This window comes from Vigna radiata, chromosome 8 (assembly GCF_000741045.1).
Source record: "Vigna radiata var. radiata cultivar VC1973A chromosome 8, Vradiata_ver6, whole genome shotgun sequence".
Taxonomy (NCBI): Eukaryota; Viridiplantae; Streptophyta; class Magnoliopsida; order Fabales; family Fabaceae; genus Vigna; species Vigna radiata.
The window spans coordinates 35560499-35585095 of record NC_028358.1 but is presented as its reverse complement, the minus strand read 5'-3'; the positions used below and the strand labels follow the sequence as shown (position 1 = coordinate 35585095).

The following is a 24597-nucleotide window of genomic DNA, read 5'->3' as shown; positions in this document are numbered from 1 at the left end:
GTTCGAACTGTGCGGTGAGTTGCAGAAGTTCTGTCACCTTGCACCAGAAAAACCTTATTTTTCTTTTTTTATTTTTAAACAGATGAAATTCTCAATTTCTATATTTATATCAGACTTAAATAATAAATAATTTGCAACACTTCTTTTTAATTTAATAAGTTGCATGTTTGTAATTTGAAGTAAATCATTATTGGCTAGCCATGTAACTGAAAAATGATATAAATTTTATAATAATTATTTTTACTAACTTCGGATAATGTATTAAAGTAAACTAAATTTAAAGACTTAAATACCATTCTTTTAGATTTATTTATTTTTATATTATTCTTCCATAAAAAAAATGGGGTTTAATACTATTAAATACAGATTTTAAGGTAAATAGTTATTAAATAAAATGATTAATTTATTTTTTAATTAAACTCTTAGGATTTATAAATAAGAGGAAGAAAAAGAAGAATATAGAATATATGGGGGAAGAATCTTCTTCCTTAAAAAAGGACAATTTAATAGAATAACAAGTTACATAGATTCAAAAAGCTTTTCATCTATGTGAGAATCAAATTAGGAAATATTGTTAACACATGAGTGTGTGAGTGTAATTCTTGAATTTATTGCATCATGATCTTCTATATGAATTATTTCATTTAGGAATGGTAAAATTCATTAATCATAATCTTAAAGATATAATTGAAAAAAAAATGAATGTTTTAAAAAACATTGATAAAAGAATTCATGCATGCATGTGTATTGAAATATATATTTACTGACATATGCTTTTGCAAAATTAAACTATCCTAGACAAATGCTGTACAAAATATAATAATATAAACATTACAAATTATAAATTCATGATGTGGATTGCATGAAGTTTTAAACTTAGTCACACTTCAAATATCCAAATTTGGGCATTAGACTTAAATCTTTAAAAATGAAAATTTCACATCATTAACCATTTTTATTTCTCCATATAATCCTTAAAAGGTCATTCTTATAATTAATATTTTATAAATTTTGTAACATGAATATACATATATATATATATATATATATATATATATATAATTTCATAATTTCTTGATTTTATACTTTTACAATTTTTAGTATCATTATTTGTAATTTTAGGTAAAATGTATATAGTCATAACTTTATAATTTTATAATCAATCTAATTTTATTATTTATATAACTTCATATTGGTGATTAATGATATAATTTTAATTTTATAAAATAAATTTAGCATAAGTATGTGACTTTAAAATTTTTAAAATGCTGATATAAATTGTAAATATACATAGTTATGTAATATATAACTATATATATAGTTATTTGCTATTATATATATATATATATATATATATATATATATATATATATATATATATATATTATAATTTGTAAATTATATTTATAAATTTAATAACTCATACTCCTAAATAAGGATGATCCATTAATAGTATCCACTGTAGGTTATTTTATTTATTTATTTATTATTATTATTAATATTTTGAAACACATAAGTGCATAACAATTTTGTTCCCCTTTTTTAGTATGAATATAATTATTTAAAATTGAATTTTATATTTTTATATGTTATTTGGATCTATTATTTCTCAATTAAAAATAAATATTTGATCAAACATAATAAAATAATATATATATATATATATAACATCCTATTTAAATAGTGCAATATATTATTAAGAAAATGTCACAATTTCAATAAACTAAAATAGTTAGCATATCGAAAGTATAAAATATCATTATAGTTATTTAAATATAATTATAAGTCAAGTTTTATATACAAATTTTCAATCCAAAACTATTTATAAATTTAGGTCTTTAAAACTATTAAAAGAAAACATCTAAACCAAAGCATTTATGCATCCCTATCATCTTGGTTGAATGTCTGCTCCACACAAACATCATTTACCTTTGTTTTTCACCAATTAGGTGATCATCCAAAAATACAACAAACACAAACAATACAACAAAGGTAAGTCAATATTAAAGAATAAAACATAGCATGACACCTAAACATCTTAGATATCTAAACTCAACATCCAAATACATGTATTATTGTTTAACTATGGCAGGTTTTGCACTTGTGTAGTGAAACAGTTGACCTACTCAAAGCTACCTTACAAGGTTAGTCACTTGAACAACGCCCTTTGCCAACGGTACCGGCCCTATTCTAGAACCTCTTACTACTCATCACGACATAATTCATACCTTTCTACTTGAGACTTAATGGTTATTTAAGTGTCAGAACAACCTCCAAGAACGAGCTCTTACAATAATACATATACTACTTAAAATATCTACTGAGGATTTCCCAAAGAGTTCTATGGAATTATGTCACAATTATATATACACATATCTCAATTAATCACCTCGTAACAGTTACCAATATCATCATTTACTCAAAGTATTTCAAGCATAAAACCATTTATAATATTTTGGAAACAACAACCACACAATAACAATTTTCTTCATAGCAAGTCGATACACTTACTAAGCAGTGGAAACAACTTGGAAACCCTCACCAACAGTTCCAAAGGGTTCAAAAACCCCAAAACGATCTACAATCAGACACTTACCACCAAACAACTCCTTATTAGACGATATACCAAATGACTCTTCATCAGACGACTCCTCACCAAAAGAATCCTTACCAGATGATCTACCAAACAACTCCTTATTAGAAGACTCCTCACCAGATGACTCCTTACCAGAAGACTCCTTATCAAACGACTCCTTACCAAATGATTTCTTACCAAATGAGACAATCTAACAAATTTTTAGTATAATAAGAGACCAATTAAACCCTAAATGGCCCCAAGACAATTCCCAAAATTGTAGACTTTCCCCAAAACTATGATCTTAAAATTTTACCTATAACCTCCCATCCATTTTATGCCAAAAACTCACCAAGTTCTGTAAAAATACATCAACTCAAGTTCACAAAATCTATATTCACAAATTCATCGATAAACAACTTTTCACATCATCAAACCCACTATACACCAACATGCATAAGTTTTCAATTCAATACACCACCATTTTCAAGCACCTAACATGCCAAATTTTATGATTTAACTAAATTTCACAGATAAATCATCACATCATCATACAAACATCAAATATCACATGCATACCAAACTCAAACCAAATAAACTAGCTTTTTCTTACCTGGTTGAAGCTATGAAGGTTCTAAGAATTATAAAATTCCTCCCACGGCTCCAAGATCCTTGTTCTCTATAGCTGAAATCAATCGGCTAAAAATGAAAATCTCACCTCAAGGATTTCTCAGGCAGTTTCCGATAGATGAATAAGGAGTTTGAATTTCTAAAGAGAAGACAAATAAGATTTTAAAGAAGAAAGTTTTAGAGAGATAAAACTTCTAAGATAATGAAACTCCTTAAAATTCTATTTATACGATTGATATTTTTAAAATAAAATAGAATATAATTATTTAAAATACTCTACCACATCTAATATTTGATTTTTTAGAGTCTTACAATATCATTTGGAAATTAACAACACTAACCTAAAATATAATAATTACATCTTCTACATTTTAGTTATAAGAGAATATTTTTATTATTGTAATACAATAAACATTATGACTATATACTTGGATATTAATAATAACATATACACTTAATATGTAATTTATATCTTGTATTAAAAATGTCTCACAAATAAATATAAAGAAAAGATGATAATTACATTGATACACATTAAATGATATAATTAAGCTTAACTTAATCTTTAAACATTATCTTAGTTAATTGAGATTTATCATTGTTTATATAGTTAATTTATGTGAGATCTTAAACATATAATATCACCAATAAAATATAAGACATAATTATTTTGATGAATTTTAAATTTAATATCTCAAATCTTAGCTTGAATATGTTATTTTTCTCAAAAATAGCATCCTAAAAGAAATAAAATATGTTTTTCTTTGTTGAGTTCGGCAATTGACCTTGATCCTAATTATTTTCATTCTAAATAAGTAATCATACTTTTTTTCATGAAAATTTTTGTTTAAAAATGTTGATGTTTTTATTTTTTAAAATTTTGTATTTTTTTGATAAGAAAAGAAAAAGTCATAGATCAACGCAAACACTCAAATCTTAAAAATATTATTTAAGTATTTAGAAAAGATAAAAGATATTGAACGTGTTTCTAACACATACATAAAAATCAATAGGATTATACAATACTACATTAATTACTAATCTCATCATACATATTTAATATATATTGTTCATCAATTATATACATAATCATATATAATTAACATGCAACCTCATTACTATCTTGATCATCACAATTAAGTATTTTTTTTTTTCACTAAGATACTGATAAACACTAATTCTTACTGAAACACTAATTCAAAGTTTGAATGTTAATCGATAAATTGAGTATTTTTACAATACTTATCAATATATATTGTTTGAATTTTTTTATAGTAGATGTACAGTTTCCAATCAAAACTCATATATAATTACACAATCATTTAGGTCTTGTTCACTTGAATGGATTTGAGGGAGAGTAATTGAGTGGATTTGAGAAGATTTGAAGGTAATTTTTGTTGTTGTTTATTTGAGTGAATTTGGAGGTAAACGAGTATGAATTTCGAAGTAAATTTTTTTAATCTACCATATAAATTAAATCTTACACTAATTCTCACAAACTTTACTTCCAAATCCAGTCTCTTTAACCTCCAAATTCACTAAAATAAACAGCAAAAAAAATTACCTTCAAATCCTCTCAAATCCACTCAATTACTCTCCCTCAAATCCACTCAAATGAACAAGGTCTTAAGAAAAATCACTTATAGATAAGAAAGTTATTTTAACCTCTTTCTCATTCGAACCATAATCTTTGGCTTCAATTATTTTTCTCGTCACTTCAATAATTGTGAACAATGAAGTCCAATTAATTTATAACAAATATCTCATTAGATTTAAAAGAAAACTTTACAACACCATTTTACAGACATATTTTTTAAAAAAGATAAATATTGACAAATTTTTTAACGGATTTTTAAAAACTTTATTTACCAACAAATAAAAAAAATGCTAGTGATATGTTTATTGACAATTTAAAACAAAATACTGACAAATATTACTATAAAATTGTCAAAGTCCAAAGCAAAAACTTTTTATCAATTTCAGTAAAAAAATATCCATGATAATAAAATTTTTAATTTATTTACAAATATTTTTGTTGATAATAAAAAATCTAAAATTTTTTAACAATTATTTTTTACCAACAATTTTTTTTTATCAGTAAGACTCTGTCCATAAATCTATAATTTATCATGGTGTAAAACCAAACATATATCAATTACCTTAACTTGGAGTTAAAAAAATTTAATAACTTCTTAAACTAAAAATACATCTTTTCATCATATTAAATATAAAAACATATTAAACATTTATTTATCATCTTATTAAGATATTAGTTCACATTAATTTTTATATTCTTGATCATGTTAGAAATAAATAGATATAAATGCGATGAGATAGAAAGAAATCAATAGACATTTATATATATATATATATATTATATATATATATATATATATATATATATATATATATATATATATATATATACGGAGTTTGTTAACACGCGTACACCTGTTTTTCAGTTGGTACCTCGTTTATGGATTTTAAGTTTTAAGGTTAAGGATATTTAAATAATTTTCATTCTCAAAATTAAAAAAAAAAAAAAAACCTAAACCCTTACTGAGCTCCCTCATTCCTCTCAACCCTTTCTCTTTCATCTCTCTCACTTCAACACTGTTGTCCCAATTGAAAAAAAAATTATAAACCCTTTGTCATCAGAGATATTTTCTCTCTCATCTCAACATTTTCTCTGTCATCACTCCAACATTTTTTCTCTCATCTCAACTCAATTGAAGATGGTGGTGGTAATTTGAATCAGAGATATTTCTTAAAAATTGAAAAAGTTTACTTTTTTATAATCATTTTATATTTACTAAAGTGTGTAAAATGAATATAAACTTTGTCATTTTATGTTACTCTTTCCAAATCTCAAAGGTAAAAAATGATTTTATTGTTTTTTATCTTGCACAATGGTTAAAGTTTATTCTAAAGGCTTGTAGAAGTTGATTGAGTGATAAAAAATGGACATAAGGAAATTAAAGAAATAGGTATAGAAGAGCTCCCTAGGAGTACAATTCTTTCAATAGAGAAAGGAAAAAGAAACACTTTGTGTGTATCCCATACCAATAGAGAAAGGAAAAAGAAACATTTTGTGTAAAGGAAAAAGGACAAGGGTTTCTGATTTTTTTTTTCCAATTGGGGCAATAGGGATGACAGAGAAAATGTTGGAGTGAGAGAGATGAAAGAGAAAGGGTTGAGAGGGATGAGGGAGATGAGTAAGGGTTTGGAGTTTTTTCTTTTTTTTTTTTTAGTTTTGAGAATGAAAATTATTTAAATATCCTTAACCTTAAAACTTAGAATCCATGATAAATAAGGGTATTTTTGTCTACTATAATCCGGTACACATTGTTAAAACGTACCAACTGAAAAACAGGCGTATGCGTGTTAACAAACCCCTATATATATATATATTAACTAAAGTTGTAGGGATCTTATAGTGATTTATTTTTACCTTCTATTTGATAAAACCAATACATAATTCATAATTAAAAAAATTACTCAGTTTAAAATTTCCGGAAATGATCATTTTCTTCTAAGAAAAAACAATATGGTTATTGAAATATATTTTTTTTAACAGGCTAAAAAAATTGTAAAAACTATCAATAAAGTTATTTAGAAATAAAATAATTTATAATTTTGCTAAGATCTTAAATTTATACTTTAGATTATTTAATAACAGTAATGTAATATTTTTTAAAAAATAATTATTTTGTTCAAAAAATCACCTTCTTACCTCTTCATTATGTTTGTAAAAGTGTAAAAGAAATTTATTAAAAAATTGTGTAAAAGGTATTTTTTAAAGAATAAAATGAGAACTGTATATTTTCAATCTGAGATTCCTGAAAATGTAAAAAGTGATCTCATACTAGAAGCCCCTAAAACATAAATAACATAAATAATATGTATTAATCTAAAATAAATCAAATGAAGCACACAGAATCTGTTTATTCAACTAGAACATGAATTTTAAAATTAATCAATAATTTAGTGATAAGATGACAGGTTGAATTTCGATTAGATATTTTTTAGAATAATTTTAACATACATCTAAAAAAACTCTTATTATTTTTTAAAAATAAAATAAAATTCACAAGAAAATAAGGAGTTTAAAATAAAAAGTACTTTAAAACCAAAAATCTATACTAAATTTCAATTTATATGAAAACAGTATTCAAATGAAAACTCACAAATAGTTCAAAAATATATAATGGCGCATTCTCACATAATTGATGATTGTTATATATATAAAAAATCATTATTGGGATCCTATTCTTCTGTATTTTATAATAATTTTGTACTCTAATTAGATTTAAGTGCAATATCATATGTGATTGAATACATTTTCTATTTCTCTTTAAACACCATAATTAAACATTTCATAATTTTAATCCTCATGTTAATCTACAATTAAATATTTAATTATCTTTTATTGAAGTTTTGACCTTCAAAACTTAAATAAAAAAAATTATCAAAATTATTATAATGGAAATTGAACCTATTGATTTTGATAACTTATTTTAACTACCATAATTAACTGGTACTTCTTTAGTATGATAAACGCAATTAGTTATTAATGAAATTTGTACATGTGTACAGTATCTACTTCTAAATAAACAAATTTATATTTATTATGTATCACTATTAGTAGTATCATTAACATTTTTAATATATTATATAGTTACAATTATTAGTAGTAACGTTAACACTCTTAATAGATTATATAGTTACAAGTTAATTGATAATTTAAACTATGATACAGTTATGCAATTACTTCTTATCCATATTATTATTTTTTTTTGTCAACTTTCTTTTCTAATTTTATTCTTGAAGTGATTGTTTTTTAAAATCTAACCATTTTCTTTAAATTTAACTATTTTTGAAATATAAATAAATAAATATCATTTATAAAATAAATAAAAATTATTTATAACTAAACGTTGAAAATTATTTATTTTTTATAATTATAATTTCGTTATATTATGTCATTATAAAAGAAATTAACACAATAATTCTAATACTGTTATTATATTTTTGGTTGGAAATAAAATACTAATATTATTAACACCAAAGGGGGAGGAGATCGTGAGATATAGGATTATTGATTTACATATTTTCAATCCCTAAAATTAATAATAGTAATAATAATAATTGTAAATTGTTAGTAATTTAGTTTCCATATATATATTTTTAAATATAATGTTAAAAAAATGTGATGTTAACAGAAATGAGAATCTTAATATTAATTTAAGATTGTCTAGTAAAATAAAATCTTTGTGAAAGACAACCAATCTTAGATTTTGGGCTTCTTTCATCTCTTTGTTTGTTATCGTGTTCTGTCACCACCGACTCCTACTCCTATCATTCCCAATTCCTAATTCTCAATTTGCAATTCCCAATTCGCATTCTTTACAATACCATACAAACCCTTTCTTTTTCATCACATTTCATGGAATCGCATTCATAATTGGCCTCTTCAAAATGCACTCTTTCAGAGACAAAGTTACGCAGAAGTTCTCTTATCTCTTTCCCAACTCCTCCTCGTCTCAGGTATTTTTTTTTTCCATGATCTGCATTTGCTTATTTGTTATCGTGCATGTCATTCTCGATTAAATGAAAATCTGAGCTTGGTGTGGTGGACACTCTTATTCTCTCCTTGAACACATGCTTTGATCGTCTTTGCCCTCGATCTTCAATCTGATCTCTGTGTGTCTGCATAAATCTGAATCCGGGTTAAGTTGGCTTCAATATTTCTCATCACGGTTTTAAGTTTTCCAGAAAATGCGCCAAAGATACGTGGTAGAGAAGGAAGAAAAGGCAATTGAAAGCTGAATATTGTTTTTAATTTGAATTGAAATCGAGTATATAGGTTTTTTTTACAGTTTTGTATTCACATGAAGAATTATGTTTAATGGCCTGTGTACATTACTAACAGTTAGTATTATTCTGTTATCTGTCTTTGGTAGCATGTATTATATATGTGGTATGGCCGTGTGTTCTGTTTGACTGGCTGCGAGTACTGGAGAATATAGATTCGGCTTTTGGGCTATTAGTTAGTTATTTTGTTGGGATGGGTAGAAAATGAACTAGGAGAATGATTCCTTCTCTTCTTCTATCCGTAGTATATCATGAAGATAGATTGAATTTTCTAGTGGATAGGAAACTTTATTTGGAGTAGGTTTACTTTATTTAAAAATTTAGGTGCATCACCAGGCTTAATATATATTTTTTTCTCATAAATGTCCTATGTAATGTCACTGCTTTATGCTTCCAGTACAAATGCCGTGTATTATAGGAACATTGTAATAATTTGTCCTACCTATCCCAGTTGGAAAAATAACCACCTTACCTTGCTTTCTTTATCTTTTATATCTGAAATGAGGTTTTTATTTGCGCAGGATAGTCCTTATTCTCAAGAGGATAAACCTGTGTCTTCATATTTATCTTACATTATCCCTTCGATCAGCTTTGATGGATCCAATACGAACAAGTATCAAAATGAGAATAAATCACCTTCCGCTGGGTATAATTATGAGAATTTTGACTATCAGGATGTTCCATCTGATAATTATGTTGACTGTAGTCCCGTGTTCAATAAAATGGACTCTGTGAAAGACAGTAATGATAATAATAATAACGAGGATCACACCTCTAGAAGGAGCAGTAGCAGTTCTGAGGTTTTTGAGGAAGCAAATGAGCAGCAAATGCCACAGGCTTCAAAGAAGTCTCGACTCAATCTTAGTGATGAATCTACTTTTATATCTCCTGAATTGTATGAATTTTTGGAAATATGCCTCCCTAATATAGTGAAAGGACGCCAATGGGTCTTACTATATAGGTAACTTTTCTCAGTAAGTTTTTGTTTTTTGCTTTGAAAGTAATATGCTATTGCTTTGAAATATTGATTCAACATTTGTTCTTTATATTAAGGGCAGTACGTTAAAACATGGAGTATCACTTCGAACACTTATTCGCAAGAGTTCTGAGCTTTCATGTCCCGGTTTGCTAGTATGTCAACCTTTCAGAACTATTTTCCAGTCATGGTGTACACTTAATATTTCATCTGCATATCAAGGTGTGGTTCTTTTGTTAACAATGAATTATTGTCTATTATGCAAAACTATTAGATTGTGGGAGATATGCAAGGTGCTATTTTTGGTGGGCTGCTAGAATGTCCCTTGAAACCTACAGCAAAGCGAAAATATCAAGTATGTCAACTCTCTTTTTTCATGGATAATGCTTCTTTGTGAAGGCACTTTTTCATCTTGAAGTGTGATTTTATTTTGTATACTGTGGTGATAGGGAACAAATGAAACTTTTGTCTTTACAACTGTATATGGTCAGCCAAGGCTGTTTCTACCTACTGGTAAGGATTCTCATAATTTAAATGCATAATTTTTTATAGGAATTTTGATGGAACTTAGGAAAATGTTTTAAATTGATGCATTGTCCGACTTGTGAACAAATGGACAAGTTCATATCAGCTAGAGTGACATTTGCATTTGTTTAAGGATAAATATCTTAACTTAGTTTTGGTATTGCAGTCATCAATATTCACCAGGACCAGGTTTTTATAACGTGGAAGTATGTCGCGACGATAGGAATAATCTTTTTGTTAGAAAAATATGGATGACTCTATTGAATGAATGGCTCATTGTCACTTGAATGTCCTCTCTTAGTTTAAGTTACAATTGAGAAAGGTTTGGGATAAATGGAATCATTGGGTCTTCTTTTATACGTATTGTAAATATGACTATTTGTTGTACTTTGGATCATTGCAAAATTAGTATTTTACAAATATGAGCTATTTTGATGATAATCATGAGCTTTTATGATCATAAAAAGACCTTTTGAATTGTTTCTCTAGAAAAAGTCGTTTTCCCACGAGAATATCAATATGTTTTAATCCTTTTAACCGTTGCACTTATAGGGATTTTTGTTGGGTAAACTTAAGTGTCTTAGGAGATTGCAAAGGTTAGGAGTGCTTCTAGAAATGATTGTGGCATGCAATAGAGTTCATTAATTATGGTTTAGGCAGTAGTTATATTTAATGGATGTAGTTGAAAGGCCCTGTCAAAAGGGTCTATAAATAGTCCTTGTACCGCTCAATTTAAATTACAACAAGTCATAATACTAGTGAGTTATTTAAGAAAGACTTGTTGTCAATAAATTGGCATCAGAGCTAGAGAGCTTGAGTGTTTGAGTGCTTGAGAAAGAGCCAGAGGGTTAGAGAGTGCTTGAGAGCAAGAAAGCTTGAGTGAGATGGCCAACCTTACAAACAATATGTCCCTGCCCAAGTTGACAAAGGCGGTCAACTATGATAATTGGAGTGTGAAGATGAAGGCTCTTCTTGGCTACTAGGAAAATCTGGAGGGGGTTGAAGATGGTTTTGAAGAACCAACCAACACCACGATTTGGTCTAATGCTCAATTGAGAGCGTTGAAAGAAACGCATGTGAAGGACAAGGAAACTTTGTACATCCTGTACTAGGCTGTGGACGAGTCCATCTTTGAGAAGATTGCAAGTGCAAATTCTTCAAAAGAAGCGTGGGACATTCTGCAATAGACTTATAAAGAGGATGATTGATTGAAGCAGGTTCGACTTCAAACTCTTGGTGGTGAGCTTGAAAGCATGAGGATGAAAGAGGCCGACGAAGTTGTTGAGTACGACTCTCGTGTTGAGACCATGGTGAACCAACATGGAAGGAATGGAGAAACGTTACCCACTTGTCAAATGGTGGAAAAAATCTTAGGTCGTTAACTGACAACTTTGAGAATATTGTATGCACTATTGAGGAGTCTAAGGACTTGTCAACCTCTCGGTTGAAGAGCTTGCTAGGTAAATTGAGGTGCATGAGCAGCGAAAGAAGAAGCGGGAGCCACTTGATCAACTACTCCAATTAAAGTGAGAAGCTCATAACACTCAAGTCGGAGGATGATATCGGGGAGGTATAAGAAGCGGTCCTGGTGGTAGAAGCCGTGGAAAAGGAAGAGGAGAAAGAACAGTCCAACCAACAAAATTGGCATGGCGGAGGACAAGGTCAAAAGAGAGGAGGCTAGTCAAGCACCTCAAGCGTTGAGTGCTTCAAGTGTGGCAAGTATGACCCTTATGCAAAGGAGTGCAAATCGGTTAAGTGCTTTAGTTGTGGTAAGGTAGGACAATTTGCAAAAGATTGTCGATCTAAGAATGGAAGAAAAGAGTTGACCAACCTTCTTATAGAAGATGTTGAAGAGGAACCGGTGTTATAGCTCGAGAGCTGAGCACAAGCAAGGGGAGAACTCAGCAAGAAGGTTGAGTAGCATGGAGAATTCAACAAGAAGGTTGACTATCGAGGATAACTTGACAAGACATTAAGTAGTGCTGAAAGGTCGACAAGACATCCAAATAAATTAGTGATGCATTTGGATAACCCGGTAAGGTGCATGGAGAACTCAGATAGCTTGGTGGGAAGTCCAGATAGTTCGTAAGGTGCATCAAGAACTCAAATAGCTCGGTGGGAAGTCTAGATTGCTCGGTTAAGTCGGTCAAACAAGTGGAGTGCTCAAATAGCTCAATAGAGTAGGTAAATAGCCCGAATAGCTCAATGGAGCATGTGGGAAGGTCAAATAGCTCGGTGGAGCATGTAGATAGCTCAGATAAGTTGGTCGAGCAAGTGGGAAGCTCAAATGGCTCAGTGGTGCATTTGTGTAGCTTAGATAGCTCGAACATGTACGAAGATGAGCTTGTTATCCAAAGGTTAGAGCTTGCAACAGGCATTTTGCAACATAGAATTGACAAGGAAGTTAGAGGCAATGCAGAGTTACAAGCAAGCTTAGAAAAAAAAAACAGGCTTTGCATAAGCGAGTGCTTGGAACTTGAACAAGAAGTTTTAAATTGCAATAACAATTGCATGCCGAGAAGGATATGAGAGTTGCATTGGAGGTGCAAGATGAGAAGTGATGACTTGTAATGGATGAAAAGATCGGTGCTATTGAGTACAACAATATGTGAAAATGGTCCGATCTCTCAAAAGGAGCTTGACCTATTGACAAGAACCCAGTTACTTGACAAGTCAACCACATAGACTATAAAGAACCCAATTAGGGACAAGTTGGCCATAGTGAAAGCAAAATCGGCCATGAAGAAAGCGAAGAACTCGACTATTCTTGAAAGGAGCAAATACGGTGTGAGAGGAGTTACTACATGTGAGAAGCCCGGATAAAAGAACCAAGAAAAACATTTAAGTTTATGGGGGGATTTTTTTGGGTAAACTTGTGGGTAGTTGCATTTAAAAGTGTTGGTAGAATTAAGTGTCTTAGGAGATTGCAAAGATTAGGAGTGCTTCAAGTAATGATTGCGGCATGCAATAGAGTTTATTAATTATGGTTTAGGTAGTAATTGTATTTAATGGATGTAGTTGACAGGGTTTGTCAATAGGGTCTATAAATAGTCTTTGTACTACTCAATGTAAACTACAACAAGTTATAATATTAGAGTGTGCTTCCAGAAAGTCTTGTTTGTCAACAATTTTTAGTTTACATATAGGGAGAGAAGGTAAAGACAATCAGAAATGTTAGATGTTCTGGTGTCTGAAGTTTTTAGAATTTACAGGTTAGGCGAAATAGGGGATGAAAATTACAACCATTTGGAGTCCTTACTACTTCATTTCTATAGTAAGAACAATGAAATATCTTTGTTCACAGTATAAGGTTCTCAACTTTTATTATTTGTTCACGAAGTTTATTTTTTCACGATTTTCCCTAAATTTGTGTTCTAATTGTATGTGCAGGTGTCAACCGATACTACTGCATGTGTATGAACGATTTACTTGCACTTGGTGGTGGGGGTAGTTATGCTTTATGCTTAGAAGAGGATTTGTAAGCATTTAATAATGTCGTTTAGTTTTGTTCCAGTACATTTAATTTGTTATTGAAGTAGCACTACTGGATTCTCTTATTGAATGCATCCTTTTGGTTGAAAAGGTTATCTGGGACTAGTGGACCAAGTGAAACATTTGGAAACTCGTGTCTTGCTCACAGTCCAGAGTTTCAGTTGAAGAATGTCGAGGTCATACTCTTACCACTAATCTTCGTTTTCTAGCTTACTAGTTGCAATAAATTATTAGTGGCTTTCATTCCCTGATGGCTTCTGCTCAATCCTTTTCATATTCTTTTCATTGCCTCTTTGCTGTAACCTTTTCATTGGCTTCATATTGGCAATCTGGAAACTTCCCTAAATATTCTTGTTCCCGTGGTTTAGAAAATGATATACAAAACTTACGAATTGAAATAAACATTTACTCTACATTCAGTGTGCCCTGTCCACATCCCAACCCCATGAAAATGAGGACAATGCACACAAGTTCCTTTCGTGATGAATGGTATAAATTTGAGTCCAATCTCCTGTCATCATTTGCAAATTAATATTTCTGATAATTAACAAATTGTACTGGAACCAGTTTCACCATATGAAAAAGGTACACATGATACCCAAGTTTGGACGCAGAGGGGGTTGGTTAACTTTTCCAAGTTAGATGAACAACCATGAAATATCAGAAATTAGATTTTCATATGTGGTTCATTAAATGCCATGCATTGATTTTGTCTATTGCTTATTTCTACTACCTATCGTTCCACATTTATTTGTTTATATAGATTTATTCACTATATCTCTATTATGTGCAGTTGTGGGGTTTTGCGCATGCTTCCCCTTTTCAAGGCTAAGATGCTTTTGTTTGATGTCCAAAAGAAGCGTCTCTCTCTTCTACCTTTCTTCTCTGGATGTAGTTTAGTTTAGCCTAGAGATGTTTATCAATTTGATGTGTACCTCCTCTCAGACATGCTCCAAATTCTTATAGTAGTGTATTGTTGCTTGAAATTTCATTTTTTTTTTATAGTTTGGTTTTGTGAAAGCGAAATGGTTTGAAGGTTGTGTAACAGAATGTGAGGTCAGGAATCCACTCACAAAACTGCCAAAAAACACAAAGCACTAACTAGGCTATTCTACACGCAATATATGAATTACCAAGAAGGCCAGGTATCCAACATCAGGAGTTTGTACCTCAGTTCGGTACCCACAAATGTAACATTGGTTTTACAATTTGATTTGACAAACTAAACAAATTAGAGGCAAGTCCTTTTATGATGGTTTAAAGCAGTGCCACTACGCTCTCGAATATATTCAAAATGAACAAGGATGTCTATCGCTGGAAACTGGCTGGCCACATGACAAAACCATATCTACAACTATGTAATTTAATTGACTTCTGTTCATGTCTAAACCTTGATTAAGTATATTGAATTATAATTACTCGTGTTTGATCAGTTTATCATGTAATCTTTTTCCTGTCTATTAATACTTGCTTGCACTTTCAACTGTTTAACAATGATCTTGAGCAAATTATAATCATTTCGTTTTATTATTTGGTGTTGAAAAACTTTTCCCTGATTACGGTTAAATTATATCTAAGCTCTGGTTCTTCAATTTAATTTTGGTAGGTTAAATGCTGGTAAGCCATTCAAAAGTAAAGTTCCAACAGAACAATGTTTTATTGAAAATGTATCTGAGTAGTACTAAATTCAAACCTTTTTTTTTTTTTTTGTATTTTAGTTTAATATTTTATAAAGGACCAGAATAATAGCTCTTTGTTATATGACATGCTTGTTTTTTTTAGCTGAAACCGTTCAAAGGAATTCACAGCTTATACTTAGTTGAGATTAACTTAGGTTTAAACTGTTCCAACTGAAAAACAAACATATTCCGTATATTATAAGGGCGTTGGAAAAATAATGCGATGCTTATTATGTATGAAGTAAAACTATTTGTCTTTGAACATTGAGTTTTGAAGCTATATATTGCATTTCAGAGTAATAAACTTAAGACTCTTAGACTCATATGACAAGACTTTCCATTCAACGCATTGACTATGTGAACAAACGAAGTTTACTTCACCAAGTTCCTTTTATAGCTGTCACTCAAATCTATCATTGGTCCAGCTCAAATGCTCTCTAATCACAACACCAAGACTACGTTACTGTGTTGTTTTTATGAAAGTTTGTGTAAAATTTAAAAAAATGTATTAATTAATAAAAAATTAAAATTACTAAAATATTCTTAATAGTAATGTAATATAAAATTATATTTATTAATAACATATTTATTGATAAAATAAATTTTAAGTATTAAAAAACCAAAAAAGTTAATAAAAAAAATTAAGTATAGTGAATTTTTTGTAAATTAAGTATACTTTGAACAGTTTGATTAGTTTGATCAACATGATTAGATTAATTAAAAAATTTACAATGATTTCGAATTACCTATGCCAAACCCCATACCTAACTATAGTATGGTTGTTTGCGAATAAATGTTAAATTTGGTATGTAAAATGTAGGCAATTAACAAGTGATTCTGTAATGGTGAGGAAGAGGTGTTGGTATTAGACATTGAAAGTGGAGAAAAGAGAAAGAACAGAACATGTGGAAAGAAAATAAGAGTGGGTAAATATGAGGCAATAATTGAGTTGAGATGCATGAAATGTTTGAACAAATGAAGAATGCAGATGTTATATGATTTGAATAGTAAGATTAAAAGAGATTAATCGAAAGAATAATAATACCATCTCACTTTTTACATTCATTTCATATAAAATACAAGGGTAAAATTAGAGCTGTCAAAACGAGTAACCCGGCTCTACCTGGTCCGGCTTTACCTGGCCCGGCCCATCACGGGTTGGTCACTTACTAAGCCAACCTAACCCGACTCATTTATTAGCGAGTCAGAAAAATCTAAACCCGACTCGACCCACCACTGATTAGTGGGTAAACGGGTTTGCTCACTAGCTCATTTAATTACAATTTTTTTAAATAAAAAAAATTACAAACTTTCTATATTCAAATTTAAACAAATTTCACTCTCAAAAAATGATGTTAAACTAAAGACAATTCAAAATAATAATAAAAAGTACAATATAATCCAAATGTCATCCAAAAACAAACACAAAAAACATACAAATAAGTTTCTTATATGTCATAAGTTTCATAAATAAAATAATAAATTAAAAAAATAAAATTATATAGGTGAATTGACGGGTCAACCCGATCCACCATGGGTTCAACTCGCATGAACCGGATTTAAATGAATCAGATTGAAATTTGACCCACATAAAAAAATTTAATTTCTTCAAACCCAACTCGATCCAAACGCGTGGTGAGCCGGATTAGCTCGCAGGTTGTGACCCATTAAAATTAGTTAAATAAAGGGTAAAAAAATTTGGTATGTGATAGAATATTTTGTAATCAGTATATAAGAATATTAGAAAAAAAAAAAAGAATATAAAGAAAGAGAGAGAGTGTGGGAAAGGCTTGGTCAACAGAAAATCCAAGTGTTGCAGTGAATGAATGAATGGGGCAGCGTGTGTGTCGCGTTGACGCCAGGCTGACGCCTAAAGGGACAAGGCAATGGCCCTATATATCAACATAACTAATTCTTTCAGTCTTTGAGACCCTCATACTCTCCATCATCCTAGCTAACTAACCTCTTATCACATAACTTCCCCTTCTTTCTCTCCCTTCTCCGACACACGTGTCTCTCAACACAATTTTCCAACATTTTCCACTTCTTACTACAATTATATATGTACCATCTCTCCCTCCACATATACCTTTTTGTCTACATATTCTATTTTCTTAACTTTCTGGGCTGGCTTCATTACCTCTTGCCAGGGGATACACCATGTTGCAGGATGTTTTTGATCAGCCACTTCCACCAAAGGCCGAACCGCAACAGCAAGTCCCCATTGTAAACACCTGCAACATTTTCTTTCTCTTTCTTCCAACTTTTATCATATCTTTTTTCCCACTGCTGATAAAATTAAACCCATCATTAGCTATATAGTTCTGGAGCATAATGCTTATTAACAAGCAATAAGAAAAAAAATTATTAGGCTTTATCCTTTTTTTAATATTATCCTATCAAATCCCAGATAATACAATTCACCAATATGTCATTTTCTGAGGGCAACATCGTAAACTGCAAAGTGATAACAATTTCTGCATGATTTGCAGTGTGATACCTATTTAAACATAGCTTTCAATTATTGTGGAATACACACACACATACACATACCTGCCTGTGCTTGTCCATTTGCCAATGTTGATATTCTTATTCAGTTTGAGAGGGAGAGTGGACTTAAGGAACAGTTCACATGTAGCATTATGGGTTCCTTTTAAATGCCTTTTAATCCCCATTAAATCAGTTTCCATGCATCGAACAAACACAACGTATCATGGGATGAGGTTCCTTCTTTGTTACAAACATTAATGTAACATAAATGCCCATCTTTTTCATGTTCCAAAAGAAACATCCCTTATGTAGAACTTATTAACTGCACATGACCAAATATAAACCCAACTCACTGGATGGCACAACCAACTAAATCTATTAGGAGTTCTTCATCGTAGGGTATACATGATATATTTAATTTATTTCTAGACAAAGAGTGATGATGAACATACCTGATGCTTGGACGCGTGTTACTTACTCAATTCAGAATGCTCACTGTTTGATGAAGACATGCATTAAACCAAAGTTTAGACTGATTCTAACAAGAGAATATTATCTTTTTGAAAGTTCAGACTCTGATCATTATACGCTTGATCCCAATTCATCCTCTGTTGATAGAATCGATAGTCTTCTAATTGTTTATAAAGGGTCTATTTAAATGTTGTTATCAATGTATTTAGCAGTTTCTTTTGGTAGTCATGATGCTTAGATTGTATTTACATCACTTGCTGCAGGAAGAAATTTCAAGCCCTTTTAGTAGTGCTCGAATTTTCGAATTTTGTAACGCTGAATTTTTCCCAGAGGCTTTGCCAAATTCTGAGGTTACTTCCAGCTCAAACTGTTGCTATGAGGAGAACTCCTCGTATGCCACAACAAACAAATCTTTAACTGTAGATGTAGAAAATAAATTGAATAGCAATAGCAACACAGTCACCACACCAACTAGCATTACCACCACCACCAACAACAACACAACCAACAGTAGTAACCTATCTATTATCTTAGACCCCCAAGATGAAATGGACAACAATGACATCGCTGCCTCCATAGACTTTTCACTATCTCCATCTTTCAATGTTCCTCCATTTCTCCCAGTCACATCCCAGCAAGAACAGTTTGATTTCTCTTATGTGCAGCCTCAGGTCCAATTACCAGCATTTTCAGTTGTGGAGGGCTTCTCTCAGTATCCCACTGACCCCGTTGCTCCTCCACTTATGGGGGCTCCATTACCTTCTGTATTTGAAGAGGATTGCATATCTTCTGTTTCTTCTTATGTGCCTCTCAACCCTTCATCTCCTTGCACTTATCTCAGTCCTGGCATGCCACCATACATGCCTACCGGCCCCCTTACTAGTGCCTTATCAACGGATAGTTCTGGATATTTTGGTGGGAACATTCTTCTTGGTTCTGAACTTCAGACACAAGAATTGGAATACCAAGGAGAAAATGGAAGAATGTATTGTACAGATTCAATTCAGCGGGTGTTTAACCCTCCAGACCTTCAGGTATGTATGATTTTCAAACTACTTTAGTTAAATTCTCCGTCATTGCCTTTTTTGTTAACTGCCATCCAAATAAAAAGTGTTCGGTGCTCAGAAATGACAGAAAAAGAAGTCAATTGTTCAAGGATTTTTATTCATTTATTTTTAATGCTAAGTTGCTGTTATAAGCTTGCTCTTTCAGGTTTCTAGTCCGAAAGGTCGCAGCAGTAAGGTTCTTGACCATAAAGAGGGGTTTTACAGGAGGTGAAAAGTTTGCGAACGATAATGGCCCAAAAATTTCTAAGAGGCTGTATGCCCCGGAGAATATATGCCCATATCCATCAAAACAGTAGCTAGCATATCAACCCCTTTATAATCTCATTCTCACCTGTACAAAGTAGCATAAATTCTGTGCTAGTTAGTAGCACGAGTCAGAATGGAATGGCAACTTTCCACAAAAATTGATAACAAGCAGCACCACCATTAGTAAAGACCCACTTCATGAGTGGCTCTTTTAGCATATCGTTTTCCGGAACCTCTAACCAAGTTAATGATAGTTTGCGATGACTAATTTCCCTTTGCGCTGAGCAAGAAAGTAACTGATTTTGTTTGTAATTGATTTCCTAGGCACTTGGTACTGAGAGTCAGCAACTAGTTCCCGGGGGTGGTAGTTCTGCCACTCTAACACCTGAAATTTCTAACTTAGAGGACTCCTCATTCAAAGTTGGAAAACTTTCTGTTGAGCAAAGGAAAGAAAAGATCAATAGATACATGAAGAAAAGAAATGAAAGAAACTTCAGCAAGAAAATTAAGGTACACTCAAGTTCCTTCCCGTATTCAAAACAGCCTCATCATCAAACAAAATTAAAATCTCATGATGTTACATTTGCATATACATATGCAAGGTACTCCTTGCTTATAAACCACTTCATATTGCATATTTCCAAGTTCAACTAACGATGCAACCAAATGTGCAGTATGCCTGCCGCAAAACTCTGGCAGACAGCCGACCTCGGGTTCGAGGAAGGTTTGCAAAGAATGATGACTTTGGAGAAACCAATAGAACTACTAGTAGCAATCATGAAGATGATGACGAAGAAGAAGTAAGATTTCCAAGGTTTATTGATTTATTAAACACTAAACAGGGCTCTTTTCATTCAACCTGCCCGTGTTAAAATCAAGAAAATCTTTTTCATCTGTACCTTCTCAATTATTTGTTGATTTAGTTTTTTAAACCTGCAGGTAGTTGTGAAGGATGAAGATGATATGGTTGATTCCTCAGATATTTTTGCTCATATCAGTGGGGTAAACTCCTTCAAATGCAACTATTCCATCCAGTCCTGGATTTGACTTAATAGTTTGAGCAGTATACCTACATTTAGCTTCTGTAGATTTTTTCATGGCCACATACCACCCCACATTTCTCCTATCTGGTTTTGATGGACGAGGAAACCGAATAATTGGGGTCCTAATACTATACAATAAGTGAATGAAGAACATATAGAAAAAACCTGTATACATTTTTTGCAGACATTACCTTTCCTTTTTACTTGAGTGTACTAAGAACCACATGATGTATTAACTAAAAAATTTTAATTGTCTCCCTGTACTACTGGAGTTCATATGTACTTTCTTTTATAATAGTGAGGAACTAGTGTTGGCTACATTGAAGGGCTTAAGCCAAACCTTTAATTAGTTTTGTTACTTGGTTTGAATCTGTTTGTCTCTGGTTGATAAAATTATAAAAAAAAAAAGGTATCCTCTTAATGATTTATTTGATTGATTAGATTGATTAATCATAATATAAAAGTTTTAAGTAATAAGCCTATAACAGTTACAGCACACTAAAACAGTTCAATAGGTTAGAAATATATGTATATATATTTTATAATATTTCGTATAAATAAATAATAAAGAGATAAGAATTATATTATATTACATTTTATAGTAAATAAATTTATTAGAAAATATCACATTATAGAAAAAATTATGTATTAAATTTGTATACTTGTAAAATAAAGATAGCACTTAATTAAGTTGGATTGGAACTAGAAAAATAGAAAATCTAATACAAAGCTTCTTAAAATAAATACAGGGAAAAAAATTTGAAAGTGTAAAGTGATGGAAATGAATCTAGAGTTATACCCGGTTAGGAAGCATGGGAGCTTGGTAATGATAAAAGGGTATCAGCTGTTTATGTTGGCCTGAATAAGCGACCCAAATCCAAAAGACTAGAGTGGGAAGAGCAGAGCAGAGGATGTAGGGCAGGTTGGCACCTTTAGGGTACTAAAAATCGAGGGCACGTTACCGCGACATTAGGGGTACCTTTTAAAAAAGGGCAGAAATTATATTAGCAGTAGTATCTATCAATTTGATGCATTAGTACCGCGGATAGCTACTCAACACAAACTAGTAACGCATCATCCTCATACATTATACAAGGCAGCTTCTCCGTCAATTTCCTCACACATCCCTTTCTGGCTTTCTCTTTCACTCTCTCTCTTCTTTTCCCTCCCTCTTTTTCATCACTCACTTTTCACTCTCCTCCTCACTGAATAACTTAAATCTCTCTCTCCCATGTCAACAAAACCTGATTCACTCAGTACCAAATTGAGTTTTTAATTAATTAAATTCCTTTGCTTTGCTTTCATCTTTCAAAATGAACGGCAGTTCTAGCGAAAGCAAGACAAGGGACATGGACGGGCAGCTGGCGGGGCTGGGCTACAAAGTTCGCTCATCGGAGCTCTGTCAAGTGGCTGAGAATATGGAACGTTTAGAGAACGCCATCAACACTGTCAACTCATCCAGGGACATTTCTCAAGTAGTCTCCGACGCACTCCTCTACGATCCTTCCAACATAGGTTTAGGTTCCTGGGTCGACACGCTTCTCTCCGAGCTCGACCAAACCGTCTCGTTGCCCTACGATCTATCTTCGGACCTACCCGATTTGCCCACGGATCCGAATCGCCAACTGGGGATGGTAACCACCGTTGAAGAAGACTCCGGGATAAGACTCGTTCACACGCTCATCACGTGTGCGGATTCCGTGCAACGTGGCGACCTCGCATTCGCCGGCTCCCTCATCGAGAGCATGCAGGCACTGCTGGCTCACGTGAACACCTCCTGCGGCATCGGTAAGGTCGCCGGCTACTTCATCGACGCCTTACGCCGCCGAATCTCGTCTCCGCAAAGCGCAGCGTTTCCAACCTCCCCCTACGAGAACGACGTTCTCTACCACCACTACTACGAGGCCTGCCCCTACCTAAAGTTCGCGCACTTCACTGCGAACCAGGCGATCCTTGAAGCGTTCAACGGCCACGACTGCGTCCACGTCATCGATTTCAACCTGATGCAGGGGCTCCAGTGGCCGGCTCTCATACAAGCGCTAGCACTCCGCCCTGGAGGTCCGCCGTCGCTGAGACTGACCGGCGTGGGACCTCCCTCGCCGGACGAGCGAGACACACTGCGCGAGATCGGCGCGCGGCTGGCGGAGCTGGCGCACTCGGTGAACGTGCGGTTCACGTTCCGCGGAGTGGCAGCGTGGCGGCTGGAGGACGTGAAGCCGTGGATGCTGCAGGTGAGTCCGAAGGAGGCTGTGGCAGTGAACTCGATCATGCAGCTACACCGCGTGCTCGGTTCGGGAATCGATACGGTTCTCGGCTGGATCCGAGGTCTAAACCCAAAGATCGTGGCGGTTGTGGAGCAGGAAGCGAACCACAACGGGGAAAGTTTTCTGGAGCGGTTCACGGAGGCTCTACACTACTACTCGACCGTCTTCGACTCGCTGGAAGCGTGTTCGGTGGAGCCGGACAAGGGTCTGGCGGAGATGTACCTGCAGAGGGAGATTTGCAACGTGGTGTGCTGCGAGGGACCGGCGCGATTGGAGCGGCACGAGCCGCTGGTGAAATGGAGGGAACGGCTGGGCAGAGCCGGATTCAGGCCCTTGCATTTGGGTTCGAACGCTTACAAACAAGCGAGCATGCTGTTGACTCTGTTCTCAGCCGAGGGTTACTGCGTGGAAGAGAATCAAGGGTGTTTGACTCTGGGTTGGCATAGCCGGCCCCTGATTGCGGCTTCGGCTTGGCAAGCCGCGCCCCTAAGAGAGGGTGAAACGGTGCGTTTCCAGCGCTGATGATGAGGAGAGGAGGATGTAACAGAAAAGAGTTGTTTATTTATTTATTCTAGTTACTACTACTAAACACAAAAGAGTGGTGAAAATAATGTATATTTTTGTATTTTTCTTTCATTTTCCCACACACGTGACTTTCTCTTTTTCTTCAAATTCATTTTCTGTCCTTTTAACTCTTTTCTTTCTTTTTCTAATTCATCTCTCTTTTTCTCATGAAAACAAAAATTGGTAAAACAAGTCACAATACACAATATCTTTCCATGCACATTGTCGCACATAGGATCCATGAAAATACACACAACTAACATCAATAACTTTGATTTAACCTATCATATTCAAACTACACAATGAAGCAAAAATGGGATCTATATGATACTGAAGATGAATACACTTTAAAGAGAATGAGAGTTTTTTAAAAAAATTATATAAGAATATTTTATTGTTGTAAAAGAAAAGGGAAATGGGACACAAATAGTGATTTGGTAAGTGTAGAGAGCAAAAATTTCATTTTTTTTTCTCAAAAGATGGAGGGTGTATGGAAAAATAATCCCACTAGTGGCCCAATTGTAGATAGAAAAAAAAAAAAACTCAGAATGATAAAATAAAGAAGTGAAAAGTGTGGTGCATCTAAAGGTACCTAAATCTAACATGTGGAAAACACTGCAATGCTTTGAATCAAGGAGATTATGACCAATACTTAACGCAAAGAGGAACAAGAAAGAAACCTTGTAAGCAAACAAGGAGAC

The 24597-nt window shown here is 32.7% G+C and overlaps 3 protein-coding genes across 3 annotated transcripts; all 3 read left to right on the top strand.

Annotated features, from left to right (window-relative positions):
• The first annotated feature begins 8488 nt into the window (after positions 1 to 8488).
• Positions 8489 to 15512, top strand: LOC106769625 (oxidation resistance protein 1). Its single transcript, XM_014655318.2, has 8 exons — positions 8489 to 8752; positions 9601 to 10040; positions 10138 to 10210; positions 10330 to 10410; positions 10505 to 10568; positions 13971 to 14058; positions 14164 to 14248; positions 14866 to 15512. Exons 1-8 carry the CDS (start codon positions 8684 to 8686, stop codon positions 14902 to 14904), a joined length of 939 nt encoding a protein of 312 aa, XP_014510804.1. The 5' UTR covers positions 8489 to 8683; the 3' UTR covers positions 14905 to 15512.
• A 1708-nt stretch (positions 15513 to 17220) lies between these two features.
• LOC106772449 lies at positions 17221 to 21546 on the top strand. The gene is made up of 5 exons (XM_014658853.2): positions 17221 to 17977; positions 18976 to 19746; positions 20350 to 20535; positions 20700 to 20825; positions 20965 to 21546. Exons 1-5 carry the CDS (start codon positions 17912 to 17914, stop codon positions 21070 to 21072), a joined length of 1257 nt encoding a protein of 418 aa, XP_014514339.1. The 5' UTR covers positions 17221 to 17911; the 3' UTR covers positions 21073 to 21546.
• Positions 21547 to 22287: 741 nt separating this feature from the next.
• Positions 22288 to 24017, top strand: LOC106772448 (DELLA protein GAI). Its single transcript, XM_014658852.2, has one exon. It carries the CDS (start codon positions 22382 to 22384, stop codon positions 23852 to 23854), a length of 1473 nt encoding a protein of 490 aa, XP_014514338.1. The 5' UTR covers positions 22288 to 22381; the 3' UTR covers positions 23855 to 24017.
• Positions 24018 to 24597: the final 580 nt, after the last annotated feature.

Excerpts from the sequence above, each read along its gene's own strand:
- LOC106772448 (XM_014658852.2), top strand. The coding sequence starts at position 22,382 with ATGAACGGCAGTTCTAGCGAAAGCAAGACAAGGGACATGGACGGGCAG.
- LOC106772449 (XM_014658853.2), top strand. The coding sequence starts at position 17,912 with ATGTTGCAGGATGTTTTTGATCAGCCACTTCCACCAAAGGCCGAACCG. Across the intron at positions 19,747-20,349 it reads TTAACCCTCCAGACCTTCAG|GCACTTGGTACTGAGAGTCA; the intron begins GTATGTATGATT and ends TTGATTTCCTAG. Across the intron at positions 20,826-20,964 it reads AAGATGATGACGAAGAAGAA|GTAGTTGTGAAGGATGAAGA; the intron begins GTAAGATTTCCA and ends TTAAACCTGCAG.
- LOC106769625 (XM_014655318.2), top strand. The coding sequence starts at position 8,684 with ATGCACTCTTTCAGAGACAAAGTTACGCAGAAGTTCTCTTATCTCTTT. Across the intron at positions 10,569-13,970 it reads AAGGCTGTTTCTACCTACTG|GTGTCAACCGATACTACTGC; the intron begins GTAAGGATTCTC and ends TTGTATGTGCAG. Across the intron at positions 14,059-14,163 it reads TTATGCTTAGAAGAGGATTT|GTTATCTGGGACTAGTGGAC; the intron begins GTAAGCATTTAA and ends TTGGTTGAAAAG.